The 24,605-nt window shown below is 44.1% G+C and overlaps 2 protein-coding genes across 2 annotated transcripts; one reads left to right on the forward strand and one right to left on the reverse strand.

Annotated features, from left to right (window-relative positions):
* Positions 1-45: 45 nt before the first annotated feature.
* On the reverse strand, positions 46-3,834 carry LOC148327642 (uncharacterized). The gene is made up of 7 exons (XM_088309847.1): positions 3,708-3,834; positions 3,507-3,626; positions 3,277-3,411; positions 1,793-1,859; positions 1,469-1,719; positions 1,296-1,400; positions 46-519 (listed from the first exon to the last, which is right to left on the reverse strand). Exons 1-7 carry the CDS (start codon positions 3,790-3,792, stop codon positions 443-445), a joined length of 840 nt encoding a protein of 279 aa, XP_088165973.1. The 5' UTR covers positions 3,793-3,834; the 3' UTR covers positions 46-442.
* Positions 3,835-13,801: 9,967 nt separating this feature from the next.
* LOC148327643 (uncharacterized) lies at positions 13,802-23,890 on the forward strand. Its single transcript, XM_088309902.1, has 7 exons — positions 13,802-14,051; positions 19,431-19,483; positions 20,560-20,628; positions 20,814-20,927; positions 22,129-22,209; positions 22,737-22,801; positions 23,531-23,890. The coding sequence occupies exons 1-6, from the start codon at positions 13,988-13,990 to the stop codon at positions 22,791-22,793; spliced, it is 438 nt and encodes a 145-aa protein (XP_088166028.1). The 5' UTR covers positions 13,802-13,987; the 3' UTR covers positions 22,794-22,801; positions 23,531-23,890.
* Positions 23,891-24,605: the final 715 nt, after the last annotated feature.

The raw sequence follows: 24,605 nt of genomic DNA on the forward strand, positions 1-24,605 counted from the left end.
GCTGTTACGCATTTTTTACACAACATAGAAGGCAGTCATGTGACCTACTGCAAATCACGCGCTCATTCTTTATCACATATGCAACATTAGAATATCCAAGTCTTTCACCAAGAGAGCAATAAAGCGTTAAGTCAGGCTCGTCATGAAACTCCTTGCATTTACTGTACGAGGTTGCAATGAAAACCTTCATGAGCGTTAACATTTTGCAAAGCGGAAAAGTCACATTTGACATCATTCGGGGAATTCCCAGAACCCACAGGTTGCACAAATCATGTTCGTGACAGTCTTATGTATTAAAAAAGACACCCAATATACTTTTGAGAAAAACAAAAGAAACTCCAGCAATTTTAATAAATGCAACCCGGAGCAGTTAAGTGAGGTAGGACTTAATTTACAAACATCTCAGGACATTTGAAAAAGAAGGTGCAATCAACATTTTAATCTAAGGCGCCTTCGGATTCACGTTGGAGCGAGTGCCATCTCCACTTTCTTCAACGGGCCTGCGGTACAGCAAATCCCCTGATGGAGACAATCAGAATAAGGAAGAAGTTTTATGGGCATGAATTACATTTTTATTTGAAAACACACCTTGTATTTTACTTAATCAACTGCACATGATGGAACATAAATGTAATTAAGGGAAAAGATTTCTACTGTAAATCAGAAAGATTTGGAGAATGAAGAACCTGATTCTGCTCCTTGCAAATGCGGCATTGGATTCAGGCTAAGCCAGGGAGGTAACGATGGAAACAAAGCACAACCAAATATATCCATCCATTTTCTGTCCCGCTTCTCCTCACTAGGGTCGTGGGGGGTGCTGGAGCTTATCCCAGCTATCTTTGGGCAGTAGGCGGGGCACACCCTGAACTGGTTACCAGCCAATTGCAGGGCACACAGAGAGAAACACCCATCCGCACTCACACTCATACCTTGGGGCAATGTAGAGTGTTCAATTAACCTGCCATGCATGTTTTTGGAATGTGGGAGGAAACCGGAGTAAACCCACGCAGGCACGGGGAGAACATGCAAACTCCACACAGGAAGGCCGGAGCCGGAATCAAACCCTCAACCTCTGCACTGGGAGGCCATCGTGCTAACCAGTGCCACAGAATAATAATAAGAATAATAATCATCATCATCATCATCACCATCATCATCACCATCATTATCATCATTTTACATAAAAAGAGAGAGAGAGCGAGAGCGTGCTGAAGTTGCAGCAGTGAGAGATGCAAAACTTGCAGAATAGGTACCTGCAAGTATTGATGAATTGTACAAGAAAGTAAATGACATACTTTGCACTGCCAGGTGTCTCCTCACACAAGCAGTAACGCGCACGTTACAGGCAGCAGCACTGAGAACAAGAAGTGCAACAATTCCAAAGATGGCGAAGGCCATGCCTAAAGAAGAAAGGCATAATCAAGACATGAGATATCACTGAATGTGTCATAATCCAAAAGGATCATACCAATGTGGTGGCGGGTGGTGTTTGAAGGAGGGGTTGGCTGCATTTGGTCCCGAGATGGCTCAACATACACTGCGGTGGTGGTGGGTGTGTCAAGCTGAGCCCTCTCAAGACTTTGGTCCAACTCGTGTTGTGGTGTGATGACAGACACGGTGTGGTTTGATGTGGCGGAGCTGTGTGGGGAGCGCGTTGGCTCACCATTGCAGATGACGTCAGAGGTGCTGCTTCCACTGACGTCCACACCGGATTTACACCTTATATGGATGAAGAGATATCATTGAGTGAAATGCTTTTGTTGTTTTTTTGCAAAGGAATACTGCAGCTTACTCTGTCCACTTAATACAAGGGCTGTTGGGATGTCGGTTGAAGGAGCCATCCTCACATTTTGAGCATTCTGGAAGAAGAAGAAGACGCAATTGACCATGGGTACCCAAAGGTTTTGGGTTCAGGAGCCTCTTATAATGCAAAACTTGGAAAACTGGTTGACCGTTGCAGGTTGCGAGACAAAATTTGCATTTTGCGGCTCATCAAAACACATTGATTAGTAAAACTGAGAATCAACTACTAAGATGTGGCTGGGCGCATGTGCGATAAATTGGAGCAACGCGGAAGTTGGAGGCTGAGGCTCGAATAGCTCAGTGCCACTTTTGCCGCACCAGCTATTTAGCAACAAGCATCAACTCGCTACTACTATGGTCACACATTTTGCAACGTTTCACTTAAGTCAGTTATCATTGGCGGCGAATAAGCCACATTTCTGACAAGTATTTTTCTCAGAGACGGATGATGACGAAAGACAGAGAAGTCAAGCTAATTCCTAAACTAACCTAAGATTGTCAATGGCAGCTCGTGTAACACCGGAATTAAGTGCTTGCTTTATCAAGTAGACTTTTCACAGACGTATGACTTGAAACCATCAGAGAACATTAAACTGAACAACAAAATAGCAGACCAATTAATAAATGTCTGAATAGAAAATGTACTTGGTAAGAGAACCAGAAATTAATTACAGTATACTACACTGTACAGCAGCCAGGACGAGTAGCGTATAAGGTTAAAAGTATATTAATACATTCTAAATTATTTATAATGTCAAGAGGGGTGCACGGATCGATTGGCCGAGATTGGGATTGGCGCCGATTTCCTTAATTTTGAGGGATCAGGCATCGGCCAATGCCTCAAAAGAAATCCGATCTTGTTCACTAATCTCATCTCCCTTCGCAGAGGTCTAAAATAGTAAACCACTGCCTTCTTCTGATGTGAGATGACTTCTCGGCTGATAGGATAATGGGCTTTTTTTTTAAAGAGTGCAGTTCAATCCATTTTTATTGTTTCACAGGTATTGTTCTATGTTTTACAATAAAGCAGGATTGGAACATTGAAGGTATATGATGTTGGTTGTGAAATAAAATCGGGATAAGCAAAAATCTTAATCGGCAAGTCAAGCTTTTGAAAGATTTGGAATCCGTCGGCCAGAAAATTATGATTGGTACACCTATTGTGATGTATCGTGACAAGCAGAACAATAAAATGCTCGTCCACTTGATGGCAGATGGTACAGTTAAAATGTGTACTTACTTGTTTCCATAAATGCAATAGAATATAAATACTTTGTGTTGCACAAAACAGGCTGTCTGAGTGAGTCCGTTTGTGAGTAAATTGAGACCAGGTCATAATTATTTTGCCATCTGTATTTTTTGTGACATTTTCATTTAGTGTTGTTTCGTTAGATTATTCTAATGTAAAAGGGTCATTAAAGGATGGGAAACTGCTACAGGCCGCATTTGGTTGTGCTTTGTTTTCATCGTTACCTCCACGGCGGAGCCCGAATCCAATGCCACATTCGCAAGTAGCAGAATCTGGTTCCACTGGTAGAAATCCTTCTCGGCACTGACATTTGGTGTCCGTCTTCTTTGTGCATTTCTCTGTCACCTCACTTCCCGACTCTGAGAGAAAACATGTTTTGCTTCAATTCAGTTAGAATTTTGGAAACCACATAGTTGAATGGGACTGTCAAGAAAGCGCTCGCAATGTGGCATACCTTCACTACACTTTGTGCATGCTTTGCACTGTTTGGAATAATTCTTTGCATTCTGGTGATATCCTTCAGGACATGCCACGCAGTATTTCTGACTTTGACCATACACTTTGATCATCTGGCCTGAAGTTTGAATAAGAAGAAAAAGACAGTAATCATGTGAAAAAAATAGCATTAGAAAGCTTAACAAAATCACAAATTTACCTTCAGGACAAGAGAACGTATCCAAATCAGCATAGAATTTGTTAAAAGTCAGGCTGAGGAGGAGCAGTTTGAGGAGAAGAACCATGTTTTGTATTTCGTTGATATAACCAAGAATGAAGTACCATGAGAGGGAATCACCGTTAGAAATTACTTATGTGAGCCACGTCTCTAACATCATGAATATCACTTCCTGTATGACACAGATGCACTGCTTTATGTGGGTTATGAGTAATAAACAGAAATTACCAGCATGTTCTAATTGCGAATTAAACATGAACGTTAATATAAAAAAATGTTCTTTTTTTTACTTATGTAGGATGCAATGCATTGGCAATGATTTTTGAATAAAAAAGATGCACAAAATAATGACATTTCCCTGTATCTTAATTCACTTAGCAATTAATATAGTCCACATGTTTCAAACTGTATGTAAAGTAATTTACTAAGTTTAATTCAATTCTAACTATAAATACCAATTTGTTTATAAAGCGCTGATTATTTTTCTTATTAAAAATATTTTTAAATAATAAATGATAGTGATACGATAAATTAAGCTACATAAAAAAAATAATTCCTATTTCACATGTGTTAAGTAGCCAACTCAGACAGTGAAAAAAATACAGCATGTGAGCAATTTAATCATGTCTGTAATCATTGTCTGTTTTTTATTTTCATCTATCTGTGGCTGAGGAACGGAAATTATGCCACATTTTCTGCCGGTAAGAAGATGACATGGTACTTTGCATACAGGCTTATGGAAACCACCACGCAATAGTGATTAATCTTTGCAAGATTGTCACCACAGAAGTGCTTAAGGCTGCAGCTGAGAAAACTGACAAGAAATTATGACTATATGGAACAAGTTTTAGCATATAAACAGATTGCATGACAACAAAAAAAATAAATCCTCCAAAATCGCCACTTTTCACGAGATCCGCGAAACATTCGATTTTTAATATTGCATCATCAAAGAGAGCAACACTTCAGATTGATCAATAATTTGTAAAACACCCATACATGTGGAATGACTAATAGATTGGCCGAAAAAATATTAAAGCAACACTTGATTGGGCTGAACATTGGGACATATAATAGGTATGCATGTCAAAATGACATCAAAACTAAAATTCACCCCCGCAAAAAGACTCTGTAGTGAAGTAAAAGCTTTTTTTTAGGATGAGATTTACAACAAAGTGGCAGGCCCCTTTTGAAGCCAGCCAAATGCAGGGCAAACATAGACGAACAACTATCTGCACTCACAAACACACCTAGGGGCAATTCAGGGTGTCCAATCAACCTACTATGCATGTTTTTGGACTGAGGGAAGAAACCGGAGTACGCGGAGAAACCCCACGCAGGCACTGGGAGAACATGCAAACTCCACACAGGAAGGAGAATCGAACCCTCCACCTTTGAACTGTGGGGCCATCATGCTAACCAGTCGTCCACCGTGCCGCCGTAATCCTACGTATTTCTATAAATTACGCATTGTGCATTCAGCAGCCAAAGAGCTCGTTAGTACAAAAAAAGTTGAATAAAAATATTCATACTTGGGCAATAAAAAATATCATGTTTGCAATTGGGCGGCACGGTGGCCGACTGGTTAGCACGATGGCCTCAGAGTGAGAGACAGCATCGGGCGTGGGTTCGATCCCGGCTCCGGCCATCCTGTGTGGAGTTTGCATGTTCTCCCCGTGCTTGCGTGGGTTTCCTCCGGGTACTCCGGTTTCCTCCCACGTTCCAAAAACATGCATGGCAGGCTGATTGAACACTCTAAATTGCCCCTAGGTATGAATATGAGCGTGAATGATTGTTTGTTTCTGTGTGCCCTGCAATTGGCTGGCAACCAGTTCAGGGTGTATCCCGCCTACTGCCTGAAGATAGCTGGGATAGGCTCCAGCACCCCCCGCGACCCTAGTGAGGAGAAGCGGTACAGAAGCTGGATGGATGTTTGCAAATGTTTGTATTTCTGTAATTAATGCATCTTGAAGTGATGGGGAAGCCAGCACTGCAACCGCTGGACCACTGAACAGCGGACTTCCTGCAACGGTTTAATACCAACGTGCTGCTCCAAATGCCATCCTACATGCGGATGGCACAGACCACTTTGCAGACAATTATTTTGAGGCAAAACCCAGAAGTCAGTACCACTCTCATAAAGTAAAATATTTCACACCAACGCCCACGGCAAAAAAGCTGCGCCACAGCAAAAATGCCAGGTCGGCAAGCGTATGCGGTGTGAGACGGGTAGTGTGCCCTTTGCACCAAAGCAATCGTTTTAGATTATACCACACACGCACAAAAAAGAAAAATTCAGTTTGTATGGCTGGCAAACACACCTAGGGGCAATCAACCTACCACGCATGTTTTTGGAATGTTGAAGGAAACCGGAGAACCCGACATCCGGAGTACTTCATTTGTATAGGTTGTTTTAACATATTTACTAAGGTAGAGGCTGACTTTTATCCCCTTTTGTCAAATTAAATGATATGAGATTAGGGGTATTTTATATTGACTGCGTAGGCACGGCTATATTTTTGAATGGTAAAATAATACCACTTCTTTAATGCTGACTTCATGAAACTTAAGTATTCGACTAAAAACATATTTAAACTGTGTGACAAAACTTTTCAACATATGAAAATAAACTCTAAAAGAACAATCATTCAGAAAAAAAATAATAAATAAATTACCATTGAGCTCCTTTCAACTATGTTTGGTGTCAGTACCGGAAAAGACCATAAAACGGACTGGATTTGTAATAAGTACTCCACCGAAAATTGCAATGACAAACAAAAAATACGTATCTTGACTTGATAGGAGCTTTTATTGAGAGTCGTTTTCCATGATGATTTTCTTCATCAAAGGTGGGTTTTAGCTGTGAAGTGCGTAGAGCAGAACGAACAGCAACTCAACGGCAAATGGGACATCCCCCATCTCATCCAGAACAAGATGACACCCACATCATCTAATTTTCAAATGACACAAATTCCAAACACCACTTCCTTCATTTCAGCCTGTTTGCTTTCGACTGCTGCATCCCGTCAGAAAAAAATGTAGATTTTAATTCATTTTATACTCATCCCTTTAATGAAATATTAACAAGATCTCTGTGACAGATTAATATTGAGTGACATTTCAAAGTCAAAATTTATTTGCAGTGTCTGTTTTTTAGTGAATGATGACTGCGAGAAGTCTGGAGGATAAAAAAAAAAATCCATGCCATGTATTTTTCACCAGCTTCTCTGGCTCCTCATTGAGGTACATGAGCAGGGCTTTGAGGACACACTCTCTTCTGACATCAGTGATGTTGGTCTGAGCAGTGGCATTCAGAGTTTGCCACAAAACACGCACAAACGATATCAGGAACTACATTTTGCCTCATGAGGAGAGTAGATATCACAAAACGTTCACATGCGTTGTCTAGCGTCTCATGAATTATTTTAAAGACTAAAGCCAAACTTTTCCAATTGAAAATGTGTGTAAAGCTATCCCTTTCATTCATTTGTTTATCAGAGAATTTTTGATGTAATCAAATTTATATTTAAATGCTCAAGTATTTTTTTTAAGCTATTCAAGTTTGGTAGGATATTTTCCATGAGCATACCAGGTGTTTTTCCTAAAGAGAGGAGAAAAGGAAGAAGAAATGTCAGCACAACATCAAACAGCTGTTGCAGATTTCCAAATGTCACCATATCAACTAAGGCTTTTTATTGGAATATCTGTGCCCTTATTTACTTACCTCGCGTTACCAGAAGAGAGCCGACAATATTGTTTAGAAATGAGCAATCATGTGTGCATGTTGCATGTTTTGTCCATAATAGATATCAGTGTGTCATCATTGTCCCTTTTCTTTATTGCTGAACGGATGCTCTCTCATCTTCTCAGGGGTCTTCTAACTCATTAACCTTTGACATTCTGTCATGGCTCTTTACACAGAGGCACACACCCTTAGCTGATGGTGTAAAAAAAAAAAAAGCAATCAAGAAATTTTAACAGGGTTTAACAAGTCATCCCCAAAAATGAAAAATATTTTCGACGTTCCTTCACTCGTCTAAACATGGCATTCTGATTAATATTGCCTTAGTTGAATATGAGTTAAGCAGCAGATTCCACCCTATTTAACCATCTCAGAGGGCGGCCATTTTGTCACTTTCTGTCAACTGAAAATTACATCAGAGTTGCTCAGGGCTCACGTAACGAGCAACCACGGCTCACCTGTTTTCTGAAGCCAAGCCTAACAGCTAAGGTAGTAAGCACAAATTTGTTTCAATGGCTGAATTTAACTATCGTTTCAGATGTGTGCGTGTGTACGTGTGTGTATGTGTGCAAGTGTGAACTATATTCAATATTAAAATGGATGTTGATTGTTGATAATGTTTTTCCAAGTTTTTCTTTTGCGGACTTCATGGCCCAACCAACGATAAAGATGGAGTCCCACGACTGCTGGTGTGGAGCGCACTGTCAATTGTCATCGGGCCATCCTCGGGCACTTTTCAGCCAATTGGTTGGTTCTGCATTGGACATCAAAGGCAGCCGCTGGCAGTTGATCCCTCTGATTGTCTGGTAGCGGGCAAATTAGGGCACAAGACAAGTAACAAAAATGCCGAAAGCAAACAAGCGGCAAAGAAGGATGCTTTCAAAGTCAAACCGGTTTTGCTCATAATGTGCATCTGTTTTTAATGACCTAGCCACCTGAACAGAGTAAAGTGAACACCAATGCATCAGCCTGATTCAGGAGAGGTCACGCCTGTACTGCATTAGAAAGAAATAGCTCAGGTCAACAAAGTTATAAATGCAAAACGCCGAGAGGAGATCAAAACCCAATGCAAAATATCAGGTGAGATTTTTTTTTCCTTCAAGCTTTTAATCAGAAATTGAGCATAATTGTTTTTTGTGTTATTGTTCGCTCATGCTTGGTAAATAGTGAATCATTTGTTCGTTCTGTCTAAATGTGTCTGATATTTTCTCTCTTTATGTTCATTGATAAGTTTAGATTCTATTTGCATTAAATCACAAATCATCCTCAGGTGGCGTCAGTGAGAGATGTAGCAGCATCCCAGAAGAGCTGACCCAAGGCCTAGACTGGTTGACAGTGTTGACATCGTATTGATACTGGTTTGGTCACGCAACAGTGACCTCTGCTGTACATCTAAAATCATTGCAGGTACAACAAACGTGAAGAAAATACAATTAAAAAGAAGAAAAAACTTGCATCCTGTAAACCCCAAAATAGCCTGCATAATTTCATTTGCTCCATTTGTTACCCGAGTTAAGTTGTTTAACGAGAATGGTTTGAAATGTGTTTCTTTGTGTAAATAGTCAAACGAGTTGCCGTACAAAATATAGCAAATTTGTAATAACATTCATAGTGAAAATATCTAACTGATGTATGGGATTTCGTTAACCAAAGTGTTTAATCATGTGAAAAAAACATACACATTAAAATTCCCGACGTGTAAAGATTATTTATTTTATTTTTTATAGCAACAGCAATTCTCCATCCAACAAACCCACATGTCCACACGTACGTCAACACAAGAAGTACACGTATGTGAATAAAAAGGGGCCGCGTGGCTCAATTTGATCCCATTTCTTTTTAATTTTCACAGAACCAAAAATATGGATAATAATAATAATAATAACAATAACAATAATAATAATAATGACGGTTTCTGTCGTAACTGATATTTAGTATAGATTGTGGCAGTTAAAAGGAGCACACACGACTGACTGTGAACACGTCTTTATTCCAAGACTGCCAACAACAGAATAACGCACAATAACAAATTCGCGCCAACAAACATTCACATGGATACGCCCCCAAACGGGATGCCTGCTGGGTGAGAGGCATGGTCCTAATGTCCGCCACACAGCCCCCCCTCGAACACCCAGAAGGTCGCTCAGAATGAAAACCTCACAGGGGGCTTCACCGGCCTGCCACAACGACTACGCAGGCCATCCTTTAGTGGTGCAGTTGAAACCCGGTGGGTAGGGGGGTCAGGCGAGACAGGAGCGGGAGCACGACACACAACGTCGTCGCGCGGAAGTGAGGGCGCGGACTTTGGAGGGCGACCGCGGCGAGGGACGTGGGCCGGCAACAGCACATCGCCTGCAACCAAATGAGCTGGTTTTAGCCTATCTACGGAGACGCACTCCCTTCGCCCACCCATATCAAGCACAAAACTCTTATCGCCGTGCTCCAGCACCCTAAACGGGCCGTCATACGGTGGCTGCAAGGGCGAGCGGTGGGCATCGTGGCGCACAAAAACAAAACGGGCTGACATAAGCGCGGACGGCACGAATACCTTGGGAACACAGTGGTGAACCGGTGCAGGGCTCAGGGGCCCCCCCGACAAAAAGGAAAAGGGCGGAGCGTCCAAACCGTCTGGCAGAAATTCACCAGGTACGCGAAGCGGCTGACCGAGCACCAACTCAGCAGGAGCGGCGTTAAGATCCTCCTTCGGCGCTGAACGTAAGCCGAGCAAAATCCATGGCAGACGGTCGACCCAGTTACCGTCCGATAACGCAGCTCGCAGCGCAGCTTTAAGTGACCGGTGAAAACGTTCGCACAAACCGTTAGCCTGCGGATGGTAGGCAGTAGTGCGGTGCACGCGCACACCCAACGATACTGCCAAGGCTGACCAGAGCTCAGATACAAACTGGGGGCCCCTGTCCGAGGTGATATCGGACGGCGTGCCGAAACGCGCGACCCAGGATGACAGAAACGCACGGGCTATATCCACCGAGGTCGTGGAGGACAGAGGAACCGCCTCTGGCCACCTAGTCGTCCGGTCCACCATAGTGAGTAGGTGAGTAAAACCTTGCGAAGGGGGAAGGGGACCTACCAAGTCCACATGCACATGGTCGAACCTCCTGGCCGGAATCGGAAAAGGTTCAAGGCTCGACCTGGTGTGTCGGTGGACTTTGGCACGCTGACATGCTACACAGGCCGCTGCCCACATCCTGACGTCCTTACGAAGCCCGGGCCAGACAAACTTTGCCCCAACCAGCTTGACCGATGCACGGACGCCAGGGTGTGAAAGGGAGTGGATCGAATCAAAAATCCGGCGACGCCATTCCAACGGAACTACAGGACGAGGGCGGCCCGTGGACACATCGCAGAGGAGAGCAGTGCGACCGCCCCGCAACACCACCTCCTCAAGCTTAAGAGCCGTACTCACTGCCTTGAGGTTGCGGATGTCAGGATCAACGGACTGGTCGGCAGCCATTTCCGAAAAATCAACCCCGAGCTGGACTGGACACACGATCGCGCGCGATAAACAATCAGCCACAGGGTTACACTTACCGGCCACGTGCCGAACGTCCGTCGTAAACTCTGAAACGGCCGCCAAGTGCCGCTGCTGACGGGCCGACCATGGTTCAGTAACCTTTGACATCGCAAACGTAAGTGGCTTATGATCCACGTAAGCCATGAAACGGCGTCCTTCAAGAAGGAAGCGAAAGTGGCGCGTCGCAAGGTACAAAGCCAACAACTCTCGGTCGAAAACACTATACTTGCGTTCGTTATCCCGCAGCTTACGACTGAAAAACGCAAGAGGCTGCCACACATTTGCCACGAGCTGCTCAACCACTGCCCCAACAGCTATATCAGAAGCATCTGTAGTTAAGGCAACTTGCGCAGTCGCAATCGGGTGGACCAGGAGAGTCGCACTCGCCAGGGCGTCCTTAGTTTGTTGAAAAGCCTGTTCCCGCCGTGCAGACCACTCGACAGTATCATTAGCTTTCTTATTTTTCAAGGCATTGTAAAGAGGATGCAGGAGGTGGGCCGCACGCGGGAGAAACCGGTTATAAAAATTAACCATGCCCAAAAACTCCTGCAGCGCCTTAATTGAGGCCGGGCGGGGGAAATCCACCACTGCCTTCACCTTGGCGGGCAAGGGGACCGCGCCCTGTGCTGAAATCCGGTGGCCTAAGAAATCAATCTCAGCCAGACCAAATTGACATTTCGCCGGGTTAACGATCAGACCATGCGAATCAAGACGCTTGAAAACCTCTGTTAAGTGCGACAGATGTTCCTCTGGTGAAGGACTGGCCACCAGAATATCGTCAAGATAAACAAACACAAAGTCGAGGTTGCGCAACACAGAGTCCATCAATCTTTGAAAAGTCTGTGCTGCCCCCTTCAGTCCAAAAGGCATGCGCAAGAATTCAAAAAGACCGAACGGGGTTATCACCGCGGTTTTGGGCACATCTTCCGCCTGCACAGGCACCTGGTGGTAACCACGGACCAAGTCCACTTTTGAAAAAATGGTGGTGCCCGCCAAACGGGTGGAAAAGTCTTGAATGTGTGGAATGGGGTAACGGTCATGCGTAGTCACATTGTTAAGGCGACGAAAATCACCACAAGGCCGCCAGGAACCATCCCTTTTAGGCACCATGTGTAAAGGCGAGGCCCACGGACTGTTAGAACGCCTCACAATCCCCAAACGCTCCATTGTAGCAAACTCCCCTTTTGCTATCGCCAATTTGGCCGCGTCAAGGCGACGCGCGCGAGCAAAAACAGGCGGGCCGACCGTGGGTATGAAATGCTCCACCCCGTGTTTAGTGCATGCGGTGGAAAAGGCTGGAGTCGTTAGGGAGGGAAAGTCTGTCAGCAGGCGCTGATAAATGTCACCCGATGCCAAATAATTCGCATGCGTTAATGGCCCGAGTCCCCCAGCCTCACACGGAAAAGTAGCAAAAGAAACAGCGTCAATCAAACGGCGGTTTGCGACATCAACGAGCAGTCCATGTGCACACAGAAAATCCGCGCCGATAATGGGAACCGTGATTGCGGCAACAAGAAAGTTCCACTGGAAATCACGTCCATGGAAGCACAGAGTCACCGACCTGGAACCAAAGCTGATGATGGGCGAGCCGTTAGCCGCACACAGGGGTGGTCCGCAAACGCCGCCCGCCTTGTCCACGGCGGAGGGTGTAAGCAGGCTGACTTGCGACCCGCAGTCCACCAGGAAACGTCGTCCAGAGGACGAGTCTGTGAGGAAAAGCAGCTCGCTCTCTTTGCCGGCGCCCACAGCCACTACTGAACGCCGGCGTTGGAGTTTCCCGGAGCTTCGTAGGTGCAGGGGGGAACACAACGCCGAGCCCTGGCGCCAAACCGCTGATGGAAGAAACAGAGAACCTTCCCACGACGCTTTTGAACGACCACCGCGGCCACCGTTGACGGATCCACGTCTGGTGTCGTCCCAAGGGTGGAATCGGCCGCCACACTTTGCACGGCGAACCGTCTCGTAGCCAGCAGAACTCGATCCGCTTCCTCAGCCAAACCTCGATGATCGCCGGTCGCCAGACAAGCGGAGTTAGCCAACACTGCGCGCACCGGAGATGGTAGCTGTCGCAGGAAAATGTGCGGGAAAATAAAACCGCCCTCATCCGAACCCAAGAGCGACAGCATATTGTCCATGAGATCCACTGCCGTGCCATCGCCCAAACCGGGCAGGGAAAGGAGCCTATCTGCCCTCTCTGAGTCCGACAAACAGAACCTCCTCAGCAGAAGCTGTTTGAGCGCGTCGTATTTCCCGCCATGTGGAGGTGCTCGCAATAGCTGCATAACACGACGTGTAGTCAGTTGGTCGAGGGACGCCACGACCATGTAGTACTTCGGGTCATCGGAGGTGATTCCACGAAGGTGGAAAAGCGCTTCCACATGCTGGAACCACGAAGCCGGATCGCTCTGCCAGAACTCCGGTAGCCTCACGGTAGCGGTGACGGCTGCAAGATGAGGGAGTTGGGGCGGCATGGCCGAGGAAGACACCTCTTCATCTACGACTTGAAACATACTCAGCGTCGGGGTCACCAATGTGGCAGTTAAAAGGAGCACACACGACTGACTGTGAACACGTCTTTATTCCAAGACTGCCAACAACAGAATAACGCACAATAACAAATTCGCGCCAACAAACATTCACATGGATACGCCCCCAAACGGGATGCCTGCTGGGTGAGAGGCATGGTCCTAATGTCCGCCACAAGATAATGTATTTTGTATTCTCAATCAAGTAATTCTGAGGTAAAAAGTTTTGTTGGGCGATGAAGCCAATGAGTTAAATACCGGGCAACGACGACGTCATAATTACGTAGAAGAAATGTCAAAAAGTGCTCTTTGCTTCCTTGCGGAACGTTTGCTGTTTGTGATGCGCACCACGCGTGGGTTTGTCCTGGTACAAGTTCTCAAGTGTCCACGCAGTCTAATAGACGTGCAGCACTGCGGCGGACGTTAACTGCACAGTTCTCTTTAATCCAGTTTCGGTTTCAAGATGAAGACGTTTACTCTTGCCACGGTCATGGCCGTGGTATCGTTTAGCGCCTGGGTATATTATGGTGAGTAAATCTATTCCCTTGAAAGGTTTGGACAAACGTGTTAAAAGGTCCCAAAAAGTTTGTTTCATTTGACAAATTTATCAAAGCAGTTGTGTTGAAATATGTCATTGAGGCTGCGAAAATTGGGAGAGGTATTTCCCTGAAAGAAACTAGCATGTTTTTATGTAAATTTTACTAATTTATTAAATAAAAACTAAAGCCGTTTTATTTTTTTTTAAACAAAGCACATTTACACAAGGCAATTAAGAATTTCTGAGTGAAAAAAAAAACTTTTTTTCTAGTAAATATCGCTCTCCTTTTTTTTTCCAGTGTACGTTTTTTGAAGAAATGTTTGGGAACCATTTCGAGTTTAATTTTTTTTTTTATCTTCGCAAACTATACAAGCGTGACCCATATGTCAACATGACTTTAACATTTTTACCGGTGACAAATTAAGTCCAGCCACAACTGAGCTTGTTGTATGCCATTGAAATGTAACACTGGTATGTGCATAAATCATCTTGTCGTTGACTTTTTAACACAGCTGGGCACTTGACCCATATTTGACAGTCAATTCCCCACCCTCCGGCCGCGATTTCTGTACTGTTCCGGTCTGATTCATAAAATTTTCAGCCCCCCAAAAAAAGCATCCATGCATGTCGCTGCCATGGGAGAGATGATAATGGCAGAGGTTTATTTAAACATCATTAGCTGGCTAATTTACAATTCAAATCCGCTTATTTTATTATGGGCTTATTATGGTCTTATTCGTCTCCTTACTATCTGTTTCCTCCTCCTTTCTTCTTCTCCATAAATGTGCCGAATGTTAGTAATTATGCACTATTGATGTTTGTCGATGTTTTGGTTTTGCCCCTTCCTTGTATATCTCGCATTAACTTGTATTTCCCTAGATTTATAATTGAGAGTTGGTTTATGATTGCTCTTGCATGTTTGATGTTGCTTTTGCTGTCCTGTAGCGCCAGCTTGAAAATAAGTACAGTGAACCCTCGGTTATTGCGGTTAATGGGCACCGAGACCACCCGCGAAAACTGAAAATCCGCGAAGTAGCGGCGCACCTTCAAAAAAAAAAAAAATACTTATATATACTTCGCACCTATATATATATAAGATAAGATAAGATAAGATAAGATGTCCTTTATTAGTCCCACAATGGGGAAATTTGAGGTGTTACAGCAGCAAAGATATAGATCACACAGAGTCGGCGGCGTAATGTAGCCGTTAATGTATAACATTAGCAGCAGACATTCAGAAAAAGCATGCAAATATACACAGTATAAACGTATCTAAGTGTAAGGAAACACTCCTAATGTTTGTCCATTATACGGAGGGGGAAACGCTGTAATGATAAAAACTACTGAATGATTGAAAATACTGCAATCATAAAAATATTGCAATGATAAAAGTACTGTAATGGTAAGAGTACTGAAATGATAGAAAAGTACTGCATGATAGAAAATACTGCAATGGTAAAAGTACTGTAATAGTAAAAGTACTGCAACGATAGAAAAATACTGCAATGATGAAAGTACTGCAATGATAAAAGTACTGTAATAGTGAACATCCTGCAGTGGTAGAAATACTACAGTGATAGAAGTATTGTAATAAGAATACTGTAATGGTAAACAAAATACATCATTGGTCAATATTTAAGTACACCCTTGGCTGAAAGTACAGTAGTAGTTAATATTGCATCCTAGGACTGCACAATTGCACTAATGCCCTCCCGTTTGTAGGCCTGACCCAATGTTCTTGTTAAAAAGTCTGACAGCAGTTGGCAGGAAGGAGCGGCGAAATCTCTCTTTGGTACAGCGAGGGTGTAAAAGTCTGTCACTGAAGGAGCTGTAAAGTGTTCTCAGAGTGTCATTGAATGGGTGGGCTGGTTTGTCCAGCATTGATGACAGTTTTGCCGTCATCCTTCTGCCCCCCACTGAGTCCACAGAGTCCAGGGAGCAGCCCAGGACAGAGCTGGCCCTCCTCACCAGTTTGTCCAGTCTCTTTTTGTCTCGGCCCGAGATGCCTCCTGCCCAGGAGACCACTCCATAGAAGATGACTGATGAAACCACCGAGTCATAGAAGTTCCTGAGGAGTGTTCCCCGAACGCCAAAGGACCTCAGCCGCCTGAGTAGGAAGAGTCTGCTCTGACCCTTCCTATAGAGAGCGTCTGTGTTGTCGCTCCAGTCCAGTTTATTGTTCAGATGAACACCCAGGTACTTGTAAGTTGAGACCCTCTCAACGTCTGTTCCCTGGATATTCACTGGTGCAGGTGGAGAGTGCCGACGCTTGCGGAAATCCACCACCAGCTCTTTGGATTTCCCAGCGTTGATTTGGAGGCGGTTCTGCTGACACCAGTCCACGAACCCCTGCGTAACCCCTCTGTACTCCCGATCGTCATCGTCAGTGATGAGGCCGACAATCGCAGAGTCATCAGAGAACTTCTGCAGGTGACAGGTTGTGGAATTGTATTTGTAGTCCGAGGTGTAGAGGGTGAACAGGAAGGGAGCCAGCACAGTTCCCTGCGGCGCTCCCGTGCTGCAGAGGAGCACGTCAGACACACAGTCCTGTGTTCTCACGTACTGTGGCCGGTTTGTGAGGTAGTTGTGAATCCATGTGATGAGGTGGTGGGCCACTCCCGCCTGCTCCAGCTAGTCTCCCAATAAGGCGGGCTGGATGGTGTTGAAAGCACTTGAGAAATCAAAGAACATGATCCCCACCGTGCCCCCCGCCTTCTCCAGGTGGAAGAGTGAAGTGTGGAGCAGGTAGATGATGGCATCATCCACACTGATGCCAGGCTGGTATGCAAACTGGAGTGGGTCCATTGAGGAGCTGACCAGGGGGCGCAGATGGACGAGGACCAGTCTCTCCAGGGTCTTCATCAGATGAGACGTCAGCGCCACTGGTCTGAAGTTGTTGAGCTCCTTCGGATGGGGTGTCTTTGGAACCAGAACCAGGCAGGATGTTTTCCACAGCTGGGGGACTCTGCCCAGCTTCAAGCTCAGGTTGAACATGTGCTGGACGATTCCACACAGCTGGTCTGCGCAGGATTTGAGGAGCTGGGAGCTGATCCCATCTGGGCCTGCCGCCTTCCTCGCCTTCATCTTCCTCAGCTGGTTCTTCACCTGAGATGTTGTGAGGAACAAGGCTGAGCAGGAGGAAGTGGTGGTTGTCTGATGAGGCTGGGAACTGGAGCCTGTGGAGAGAGAGAGGGGCGAGAGAGGGGGAGAGAGGGTCTTGTTCGCAGTGGCAGGAGGGGTGGGTGGGGGCTGCATCAGGGAAGCCTGAGCGGGGTCAGACATTTGATCAAACCTATTGAAAAATAGGTTCAACTCATTTGCCCACTGAAGCCCCCCCCCCTTCCGGGTCTTACCTGCTTGTCCGTGGCCTGAGATGGTCTTCAGGCCCCTCCAGACATCCCTGGCATTGTTCCGCTGCAGTTGTTCTTCCATCCGCATCCTGTAGGACTTTTTCCCCTCTCGGATCCTCCTTCTCAGCTGACGCTGCACTCTCTTCAGCTCGTCCTTGTCGCCTGAAACAAAAGCCCTCTTTTTCTCCTTCAGGAGAGCTTTAATGTCCGGTGTGATCCAGGGTTTGTTGTTGGAGAAACATCTTACAGTCCTGGTGGGAATGGTGTTCTCCATGCAGAAGTTAATATAGTCTGTAACTGTGTCTGTTAGACCATTAATGTCCTCACCGTGAGCTTCGCTGAATACCTCCCACACAGTTGTGTTGAAACAGTCCTTCAAGGCCTCCTCGGCTTCTCCGGACCATCGCTGAACTGTGCGTGTCACAGCTGGCTGCCTGCGGACGAGAGGTTTGTACACAGGCAGGAGAGCAACCAAGTTGTGGTCAGCTTTGCCCAGCGGGGGGAGGGGCAGTGACGTGTACGCCTCCTTGGTGTTGGCATAGAAGAGGTCCAATATTTTATTGTCTCTGGTTTGGCATGTTACATATTGTGTGAATGAAGGCAGAGAGGAGGAAGGAGAAGCATGATTGAAGTCACCAGAGATAAGGAACAAGGCATTTGGGTGCTGTGTTTGTAGCCTGCTCACAGCTGCATTCAGTACATCACAGGCTGTCTCACCGTTAGCAGAGGGAGGCACGTACGCCGCTACCGCGATCACATGACTGAACTCTCGCGGTAAATAGACCGGACGCATGCTAACAGCTATCATCTCAATGTCCCGACTGCAAAGTTGATCCTTAACAGTTATATGCCCAGGGTTACACCATCTATCATTAACAAACACAGCCAGCCCTCCCCCTTTTCTCTTACCGCTCTCCAGTGTCCTGTCCGCGCGTAGTATATATATATATATATATTTAGGTGCGAAGTAGTGGCGCACCTTCAAAAATGCTTAAGCACCTTCAAAAATGCTTAAAAAAAAAAATAATTATATTTATATATATATATATATATATATATATATATATATATATATATATATATATATATACGGGTAGAGAGAGAGAGTGAAATTCATGTTATAACAAAAAAAAATTATTATTAAAACTTGTTCTTTTTTTATTCCCCAGCCATTATTTTTGTATTTATTCAATTACCTCTTTTTGTACTTATTTATTTACTTCGACTTTTACCTGCTGGTACGCCGTCCGGTGTGCCCTGTGAAATGAAAGGTGGCATTTTTCATTTATTTATTTATTCATTTATTCATTCATAACTGACAGCCTCGCGCTCCCCTCATGCCCGGGCGGAAGTTGTTCCTCTTCGGCTTAACTGCCACGCACGCCGGCCTCCTCCGGAGCTCTGGTACGGTCCGAACCGCGCGAAACGTCGCCCCAAATCGTGTCCGGGGCAACATGCTCTTCTTCGTCCACTCTCCTCTTCGGCGCACGCCGGCCGTCAAACCGCTCCAGCGCCCCCTCGTGCCGCTCGGCGAAACTACAATGCCCCTGAATATTTTTTAGCACTGAAGCCATGAAAAGGTGAAGCGCGAAGTAGCGAGGGTTCACTGTACCATAAAATAAGTCTCTACACTTCTCAAACTTGGTCCTCCCTTAAAAAAAGTAAAATAAAAACTTTATTAAACATGGATCACCAAGGCGAACATTAAAATACATGACGAATTCTTGGATGGCGACCAATTTAGGGTGGACCCCGCTTACTGTCCGAAGACAGCTGAGAGAGGCTCCAGCACGTCCGTGAACCACGTGGAAGAAAAGCAGCTTGGATAATGGATGGATGAATGTTCTTTAACTTTTAATTTGTATCCAACTTTTATCAGATTTTTTCTTTCTTTCCTTCCTCTCTTCTCGCCTGCCCCCCTCCCTTTCTTCCATCTCTCCTTACTTCCTCACTCCCTCCTTTCCATCATTCCTCAATTTGTCCCTCCCTTTCTTCCTTGGAAAAAAATCGGCAACCAGAGTTCAAAGTGAGCGCAGCCTTGATGACGGCCATGGTGTACGAACATCAGCAGGTGTGAAAAGCCATTCCTCTTGTCTGATTTCAAGATGTTACCCAGTAGTATACGTTCCATGTGGGTTGTTGTTAGTCAATTGGTTGATTAGTTATTTAGTCAAAGTAAAAATCATCATATTGAAAAACATGAGTTGATTGACTTGTTGATTATTTCTGCAATCAGTTATTCCATTGATTGATAGGTTGGTGGGTTTCCATAGACATCAACAGGTGTGAAAGGTCAAACCTCTCCTGTCTGATTTCAAGATGAGTGGTTAGTCTGTTGGTAGGTTGGTTGGTTGGTAATTAAGTCAAAGTAAAAATGATTGTATTAATAAGGTGACTTGAATAATTGGGGCTGGTTGGTTGGTGATAGGATGGTCAATTGATAGTTCCCACATTTATGACATGACATGTTTTTTGCAGAAGCTAGTCACCACTGCATAACCGGTTAGGAACCAGAAAATGTTCTTTCAGAAGCGGTATAGCCCACACCGCTAAGACATCAAGTGATTTCAAGATCTAACCAGAAGTTTGCATTACTTGTCTAGGGTTGGTTAGGCAATTGGTTGGTTATTTACCATGGTTAAAATGTACTAATGCGTTGCATGATTGATTTTCTGGCTCTTATGATAGGTTAGGCAATTGGGCAATTGATAGTTCCAAGATTTGGGACAAAAGAGATGCAAAATTGGGCAGGTGATAGCCTTCCAACATTTATGACAAAAAGAGATCCTAATTGTGTTTTTGTTTTGCACAAACTGCTCACCACTCCACCGACTTATCAGGAACCAGTGAATGCGGTGAGAATGGTCAATCCTTGTGTCGGATTTCAAGATCAACCCAGATGTGTGTTTTCCCTTCGGTGGTTGAATAAGACATTGGTTGGTTATTTAGTCAAAATTGTCAGTCATTGTATTTTTCAATTGGGCTGTTGATAGAGTTCTTATATTTATGACCAAAAATGCTAAATGTGTTTTGGTTTAGTCAAAGTAATTATAATTAAAACGTGAATTGGTTGATCGAGCAATGGATTTATTGACTGGCTAGATACTGTATGCCAAGAACATGCGCTAAATGTGTTTTGTTTTGCAGAAATTATCCACTGCTCCGACCGATCAGGATCCGGAGATTAAAGCAACCTCCGTCTCAGTGCCGCCCAAGGTGCAAGAACATGAGCAAATGCCAAAGACCAACCACCTTGTCTGATTTTCCAATTGATAGGCTAGTTGGTTATTTTGGCAATGCATCAGTTCGTTGTTTGGTTGGTTGCTTGTTTAATAGGGTGGTATAGTTAGAGTTCCAAAATTTATGCAGAGAAGAGATACTAAATGTGTTTTGGTTTGCAGAAACTGCTCACCCATTTACCAGCCAATCAGGATCCAATAACCAACATGAACTCAACCTTGGTGAACTACACGGTGAATGGACATCAGCAGGTGCAAAAGGCCGATCTCTCAGAGGTATGACTTTCCTGTGGGTGGTTCATTAGGCAATTGGATGATTGGTTAATCTCTAATCTCGTTGCACACTTGAGTACAATGACAATAAAGGGATTTCTATTCTATTTCTATTCTAATTAGTCCAAGTATAAGTAATTGTATTAACAAGTGAGTTGAATGATTTATTAGCGGGTTTGGTTTTGGGTAGGCTGGTCAAATGGGCAGTTGATAGATGCTGAATGTGTTTTTGATTTGGAGAAGAGGAACCAGAGACCAACGCAAGCTCAGCTTCGATGAAGCCAATGGTGTATGGACATCAGTAGGTACACAAGGACAATCCCCTTGTCTGATTTGAAGACGTACCGAGAAGTGTGTATGTGTCAAGGTTCGCCGGTAGGCGGGAAGGAAGTGGACCCAAAATGCGAGAAAGCAGGGAATGGTGTAACGTAAAGGGAATTTATTGAGTGGCTCAAATAAGGACAAAACAACGTGGCTGGGTGCAAAATAAAAGAAAACTAAGCGTGACTAAACTGGTCAAAACAACGACGAACAAAGAACTGCGACAGAAACTAAGGAACAATGGTGAGGGGGAGAACAGGAGCATGAACGGGATCAGGGAGCGCTAGTGACAGTCCGAAGGGCGCAGCAGGAGCAGCGATGTTGGGAATGAAGGGCATGGCGGGAGAAGCAATGCACCGACAATGGGTTGTCAGAGTGAGGTGTTTAAATAGTCCAGTAATCCGGGAAGCAGATGGGCATCAGGTGTGTGAGGCTAACGGGGAACAGGTGCGTGGCTGGTGGGGAACGAGTGCTGAAGGGAACGCCCCACTCAGCTGACCAAATAAACACAGGAGCACATGGCAGGAAGGTGAAGAAAATAACAAAAACACTGACTTGACCGACACGGATCATGACAGTATGCTGTGTTGGTTGAATAGTCAGTTGGTTGTTTCAGCTTCGATCAGCCCATTGATTTTCGGCAATTGATCAGTGCATTGAGTGGTTGGTTGTTTAACTGGGCGGTTGCAAGGAGTTATAACATTTATGCTGAGGAGATGCTGAATGTGTTTTGTTTTGTGTTTGCTACAGGTGGTTGATTTGTCATTGGGTTGGTTATTTTGGCAATCGATCAGTCCACTGATTGGTTGGTTGGTCAACTGGGCGGTTGCTAGAAGTGATTACATTTATGCTGAGGAGATGCGAAATGTGCTTTGTTTTGCAGAACTTGCCCACAGCTCTTCAGGAAGCAGATGTCAATGTCAGCACAGCCTCTGTGGAACCAACGATGCAAGGACATGGGGAGGTAGGAAAGCCCAATCAGCTTGACTGATTTCGAGATGCAGCCAGAAGTGTGTGAGTGGATTCTCTGGGCACCTTTCATAAGTCATTTGGTTGGTTGGTTATTTAAAGTGAAAGTAATTGTATTTGAAAAGTGAGTTGAATGATTGATTGGCTGGTTGGATTTTGGGAGGTTCATTCGACAGTAGATAGTTCCAACATTTATGCCAAAAGGAGATGCTAAATTGGGACCAACGCAAGCTCAGCCTCTGCGAAAGCCTCAGAGCACAGACAGGTGCGTGTACAAGGCCAATCCTGCTGTCTGAATTGAAGATTTACCGAAGTGTTTGTGTTCGTTGTGGGTGGTTGATTAGTCTTTTGGTTGGTTTTTTTGACAATCGGTCAGTCTATTGAAAGGTAGGTTGGTTGGTTATTTCGGCAATAGTCTGCAATATTCAATCCATTGACTGTTTGGTTGGTCAAATGGCGAAGTGATGACATTCCCAACATTAATGCTGAAAAGAGATGCTTAATGTGTTTTTTGTTTTGCAGAAACTCCCCACCATTCCACAGACCAATCAAAACATCTCAATTTCGAACCGAAATTGAACTTCAAGGTGATATGAACCCCTACGTCACTGTAATCATGCCTCTATTACAACAATATCAATACTGTACAGTAATACCCTCTCATGACAGGTTCACCTTCATGCAGTAACACAGATTTTTTTTCCCCGTGCAGTGTAGTTTTCTGCCGTTTATTTTGGGTGTAATTCCACTGTCGACCACTAGATGGTGGCACACTATTTGTATTTTTAATTAAAGGCAAGTATTCCAAGTTTTTGCTATAAATTGTGTCAAATCATCTTCGGTCCTGCTTTTCACACCTACAACAGCAATGAAAAGTGAAGTTTCATTGTATAATGTACATCTTTGGGCCTATTTTTTTATGTATATTGTGAGGTGAAGTTTGTTTGGAAAAAAAAAAAAGGGGTTTTACTCTGCAAGCTCAGCTTTTTATTAGACGTTTATATCGCTGTAAATGTTTTTATATTCTGACATCTTTATCGTATACTGAGGTGCTCTTTGCGGTTTCCCTCTTAGTTGTTTGTTGATACGAGTGCTGTAAATTATATAAAAAAGATGCCTAGAGAGTAAATGGTGTATTTAAATAGTAGAGTATATATGTGTATATGTTTGTGTATATGAGTATACAACTTGTGGGCAGCATAATGGCCTCACAAGCCGGGGTTTGATCTGGACATTATTTATACCTAATGGGTGGATAGAAAATGTACATTTACTGGTTGAAGAGCATTATTCACTCTGCCGTCTTGTTGTTTCAGATTGTCATCCAGTGTAACATTGACACCTTCCACGTGAGCTTCAACGTCACCCAACTGATGGATTACAGTTATAAAGCTCAAGACCTGCAAAGCATCAAGTATCTGAAGTTGCGGGGAAAGTGACTCATGTCATGCTGCAGTGACGTCATCGATGGCAAAATGAAACTGCCACTTCCTGTCTGGGCTTCATCATGGGCATTAACATGATTATTTTACCAACTGGTTCCTTGCAAATATGATTAATATGCCAAGTTAAATTCTAACATGATTATTTTACCACCCTTTGTTGTTGTACACTGTTTAGAAAAATTTGGTTTAGATGTCACGTGTTAATGAAAACAATAAAGCAATTCCAGCGTGCATCAAGACAATTTATTGGTTTTGATGGCAACATGAGCGTGTTCAGAAGTACTTTTTTTCTTGAGGGTAAGCAAATTTACAACATGAATTAAGAATTTGAACAATTTGAAAAGGTCTAACATTAGCCAATTAAACCAGAAGGCAGTTTCTCTGAAGTCTATCAGCTGAAAATGCATGCCTTCTGGGTCAAAACTTGTGTGACTAAATTTACTCACGCTCACTTCACAATAAGCAGCAGTTTGCCCAATACTGGACAACTATTCAAACCTGAAATAAATTGTTATCACTCACTTGCGTGAGTCTGCTAAGTTTGGTCAAGCAACATTCGTGAGGTAATGTTAGCATATACGCTCATTGATCAGATGCCCATTTTTTATAATGCAATTAACAAAACTTAACATTTCATTTTATATCTATTTCAGAATTTAACTTGATCGTGGTTAATTCGTCACTACGTTTTCCCCCAATTGACACGCATTTGTAAATGCTTTACTTTGAAATGTATTTAAAATAAATTACTTTTACCCCGATTCATGATTGTATTTACAATAAATTAGCCAATTTTAACATGATGGGATGAATACATTTTCATGAATAAAAATGATCGAACTTGTCAGGCGCCAAAATGATGCAAGAAATATCACTTATAACAGCTGCTGATCAGGTAAAGATGCACACGGCCTCACCAGGCAATACTTCACTTTCACCCTAAAAA

This window comes from Idiotropiscis lumnitzeri, chromosome 11 (assembly GCF_059441095.1).
Source record: "Idiotropiscis lumnitzeri isolate Australia: NSW breed Sydney's pygmy pipehorse chromosome 11, RoL_Ilum_1.0, whole genome shotgun sequence".
Lineage (NCBI taxonomy): Eukaryota > Metazoa > Chordata > Actinopteri > Syngnathiformes > Syngnathidae > Idiotropiscis > Idiotropiscis lumnitzeri.

Coding starts and splice junctions, on each gene's coding strand:
- LOC148327642 (XM_088309847.1), bottom strand. CDS start 3,792: ATGGTTCTTCTCCTCAAACTGCTCCTCCTCAGCCTGACTTTTAACAAA. Junction 1,860..3,276: donor ATTCGGGCTCCGCCGTGGAG/GTAACGATGAAA, acceptor TTCTTCTTCCAG/AATGCTCAAAATGTGAGGAT. Junction 520..1,295: donor GAGACACCTGGCAGTGCAAA/GTATGTCATTTA, acceptor TGTCTCCATCAG/GGGATTTGCTGTACCGCAGG.
- LOC148327643 (XM_088309902.1), top strand. CDS start 13,988: ATGAAGACGTTTACTCTTGCCACGGTCATGGCCGTGGTATCGTTTAGC. Junction 19,484..20,559: donor TGGTGTACGAACATCAGCAG/GTGTGAAAAGCC, acceptor TTTGTTTTGCAG/AAATTATCCACTGCTCCGAC. Junction 20,629..20,813: donor CCGTCTCAGTGCCGCCCAAG/GTGCAAGAACAT, acceptor TTTGGTTTGCAG/AAACTGCTCACCCATTTACC.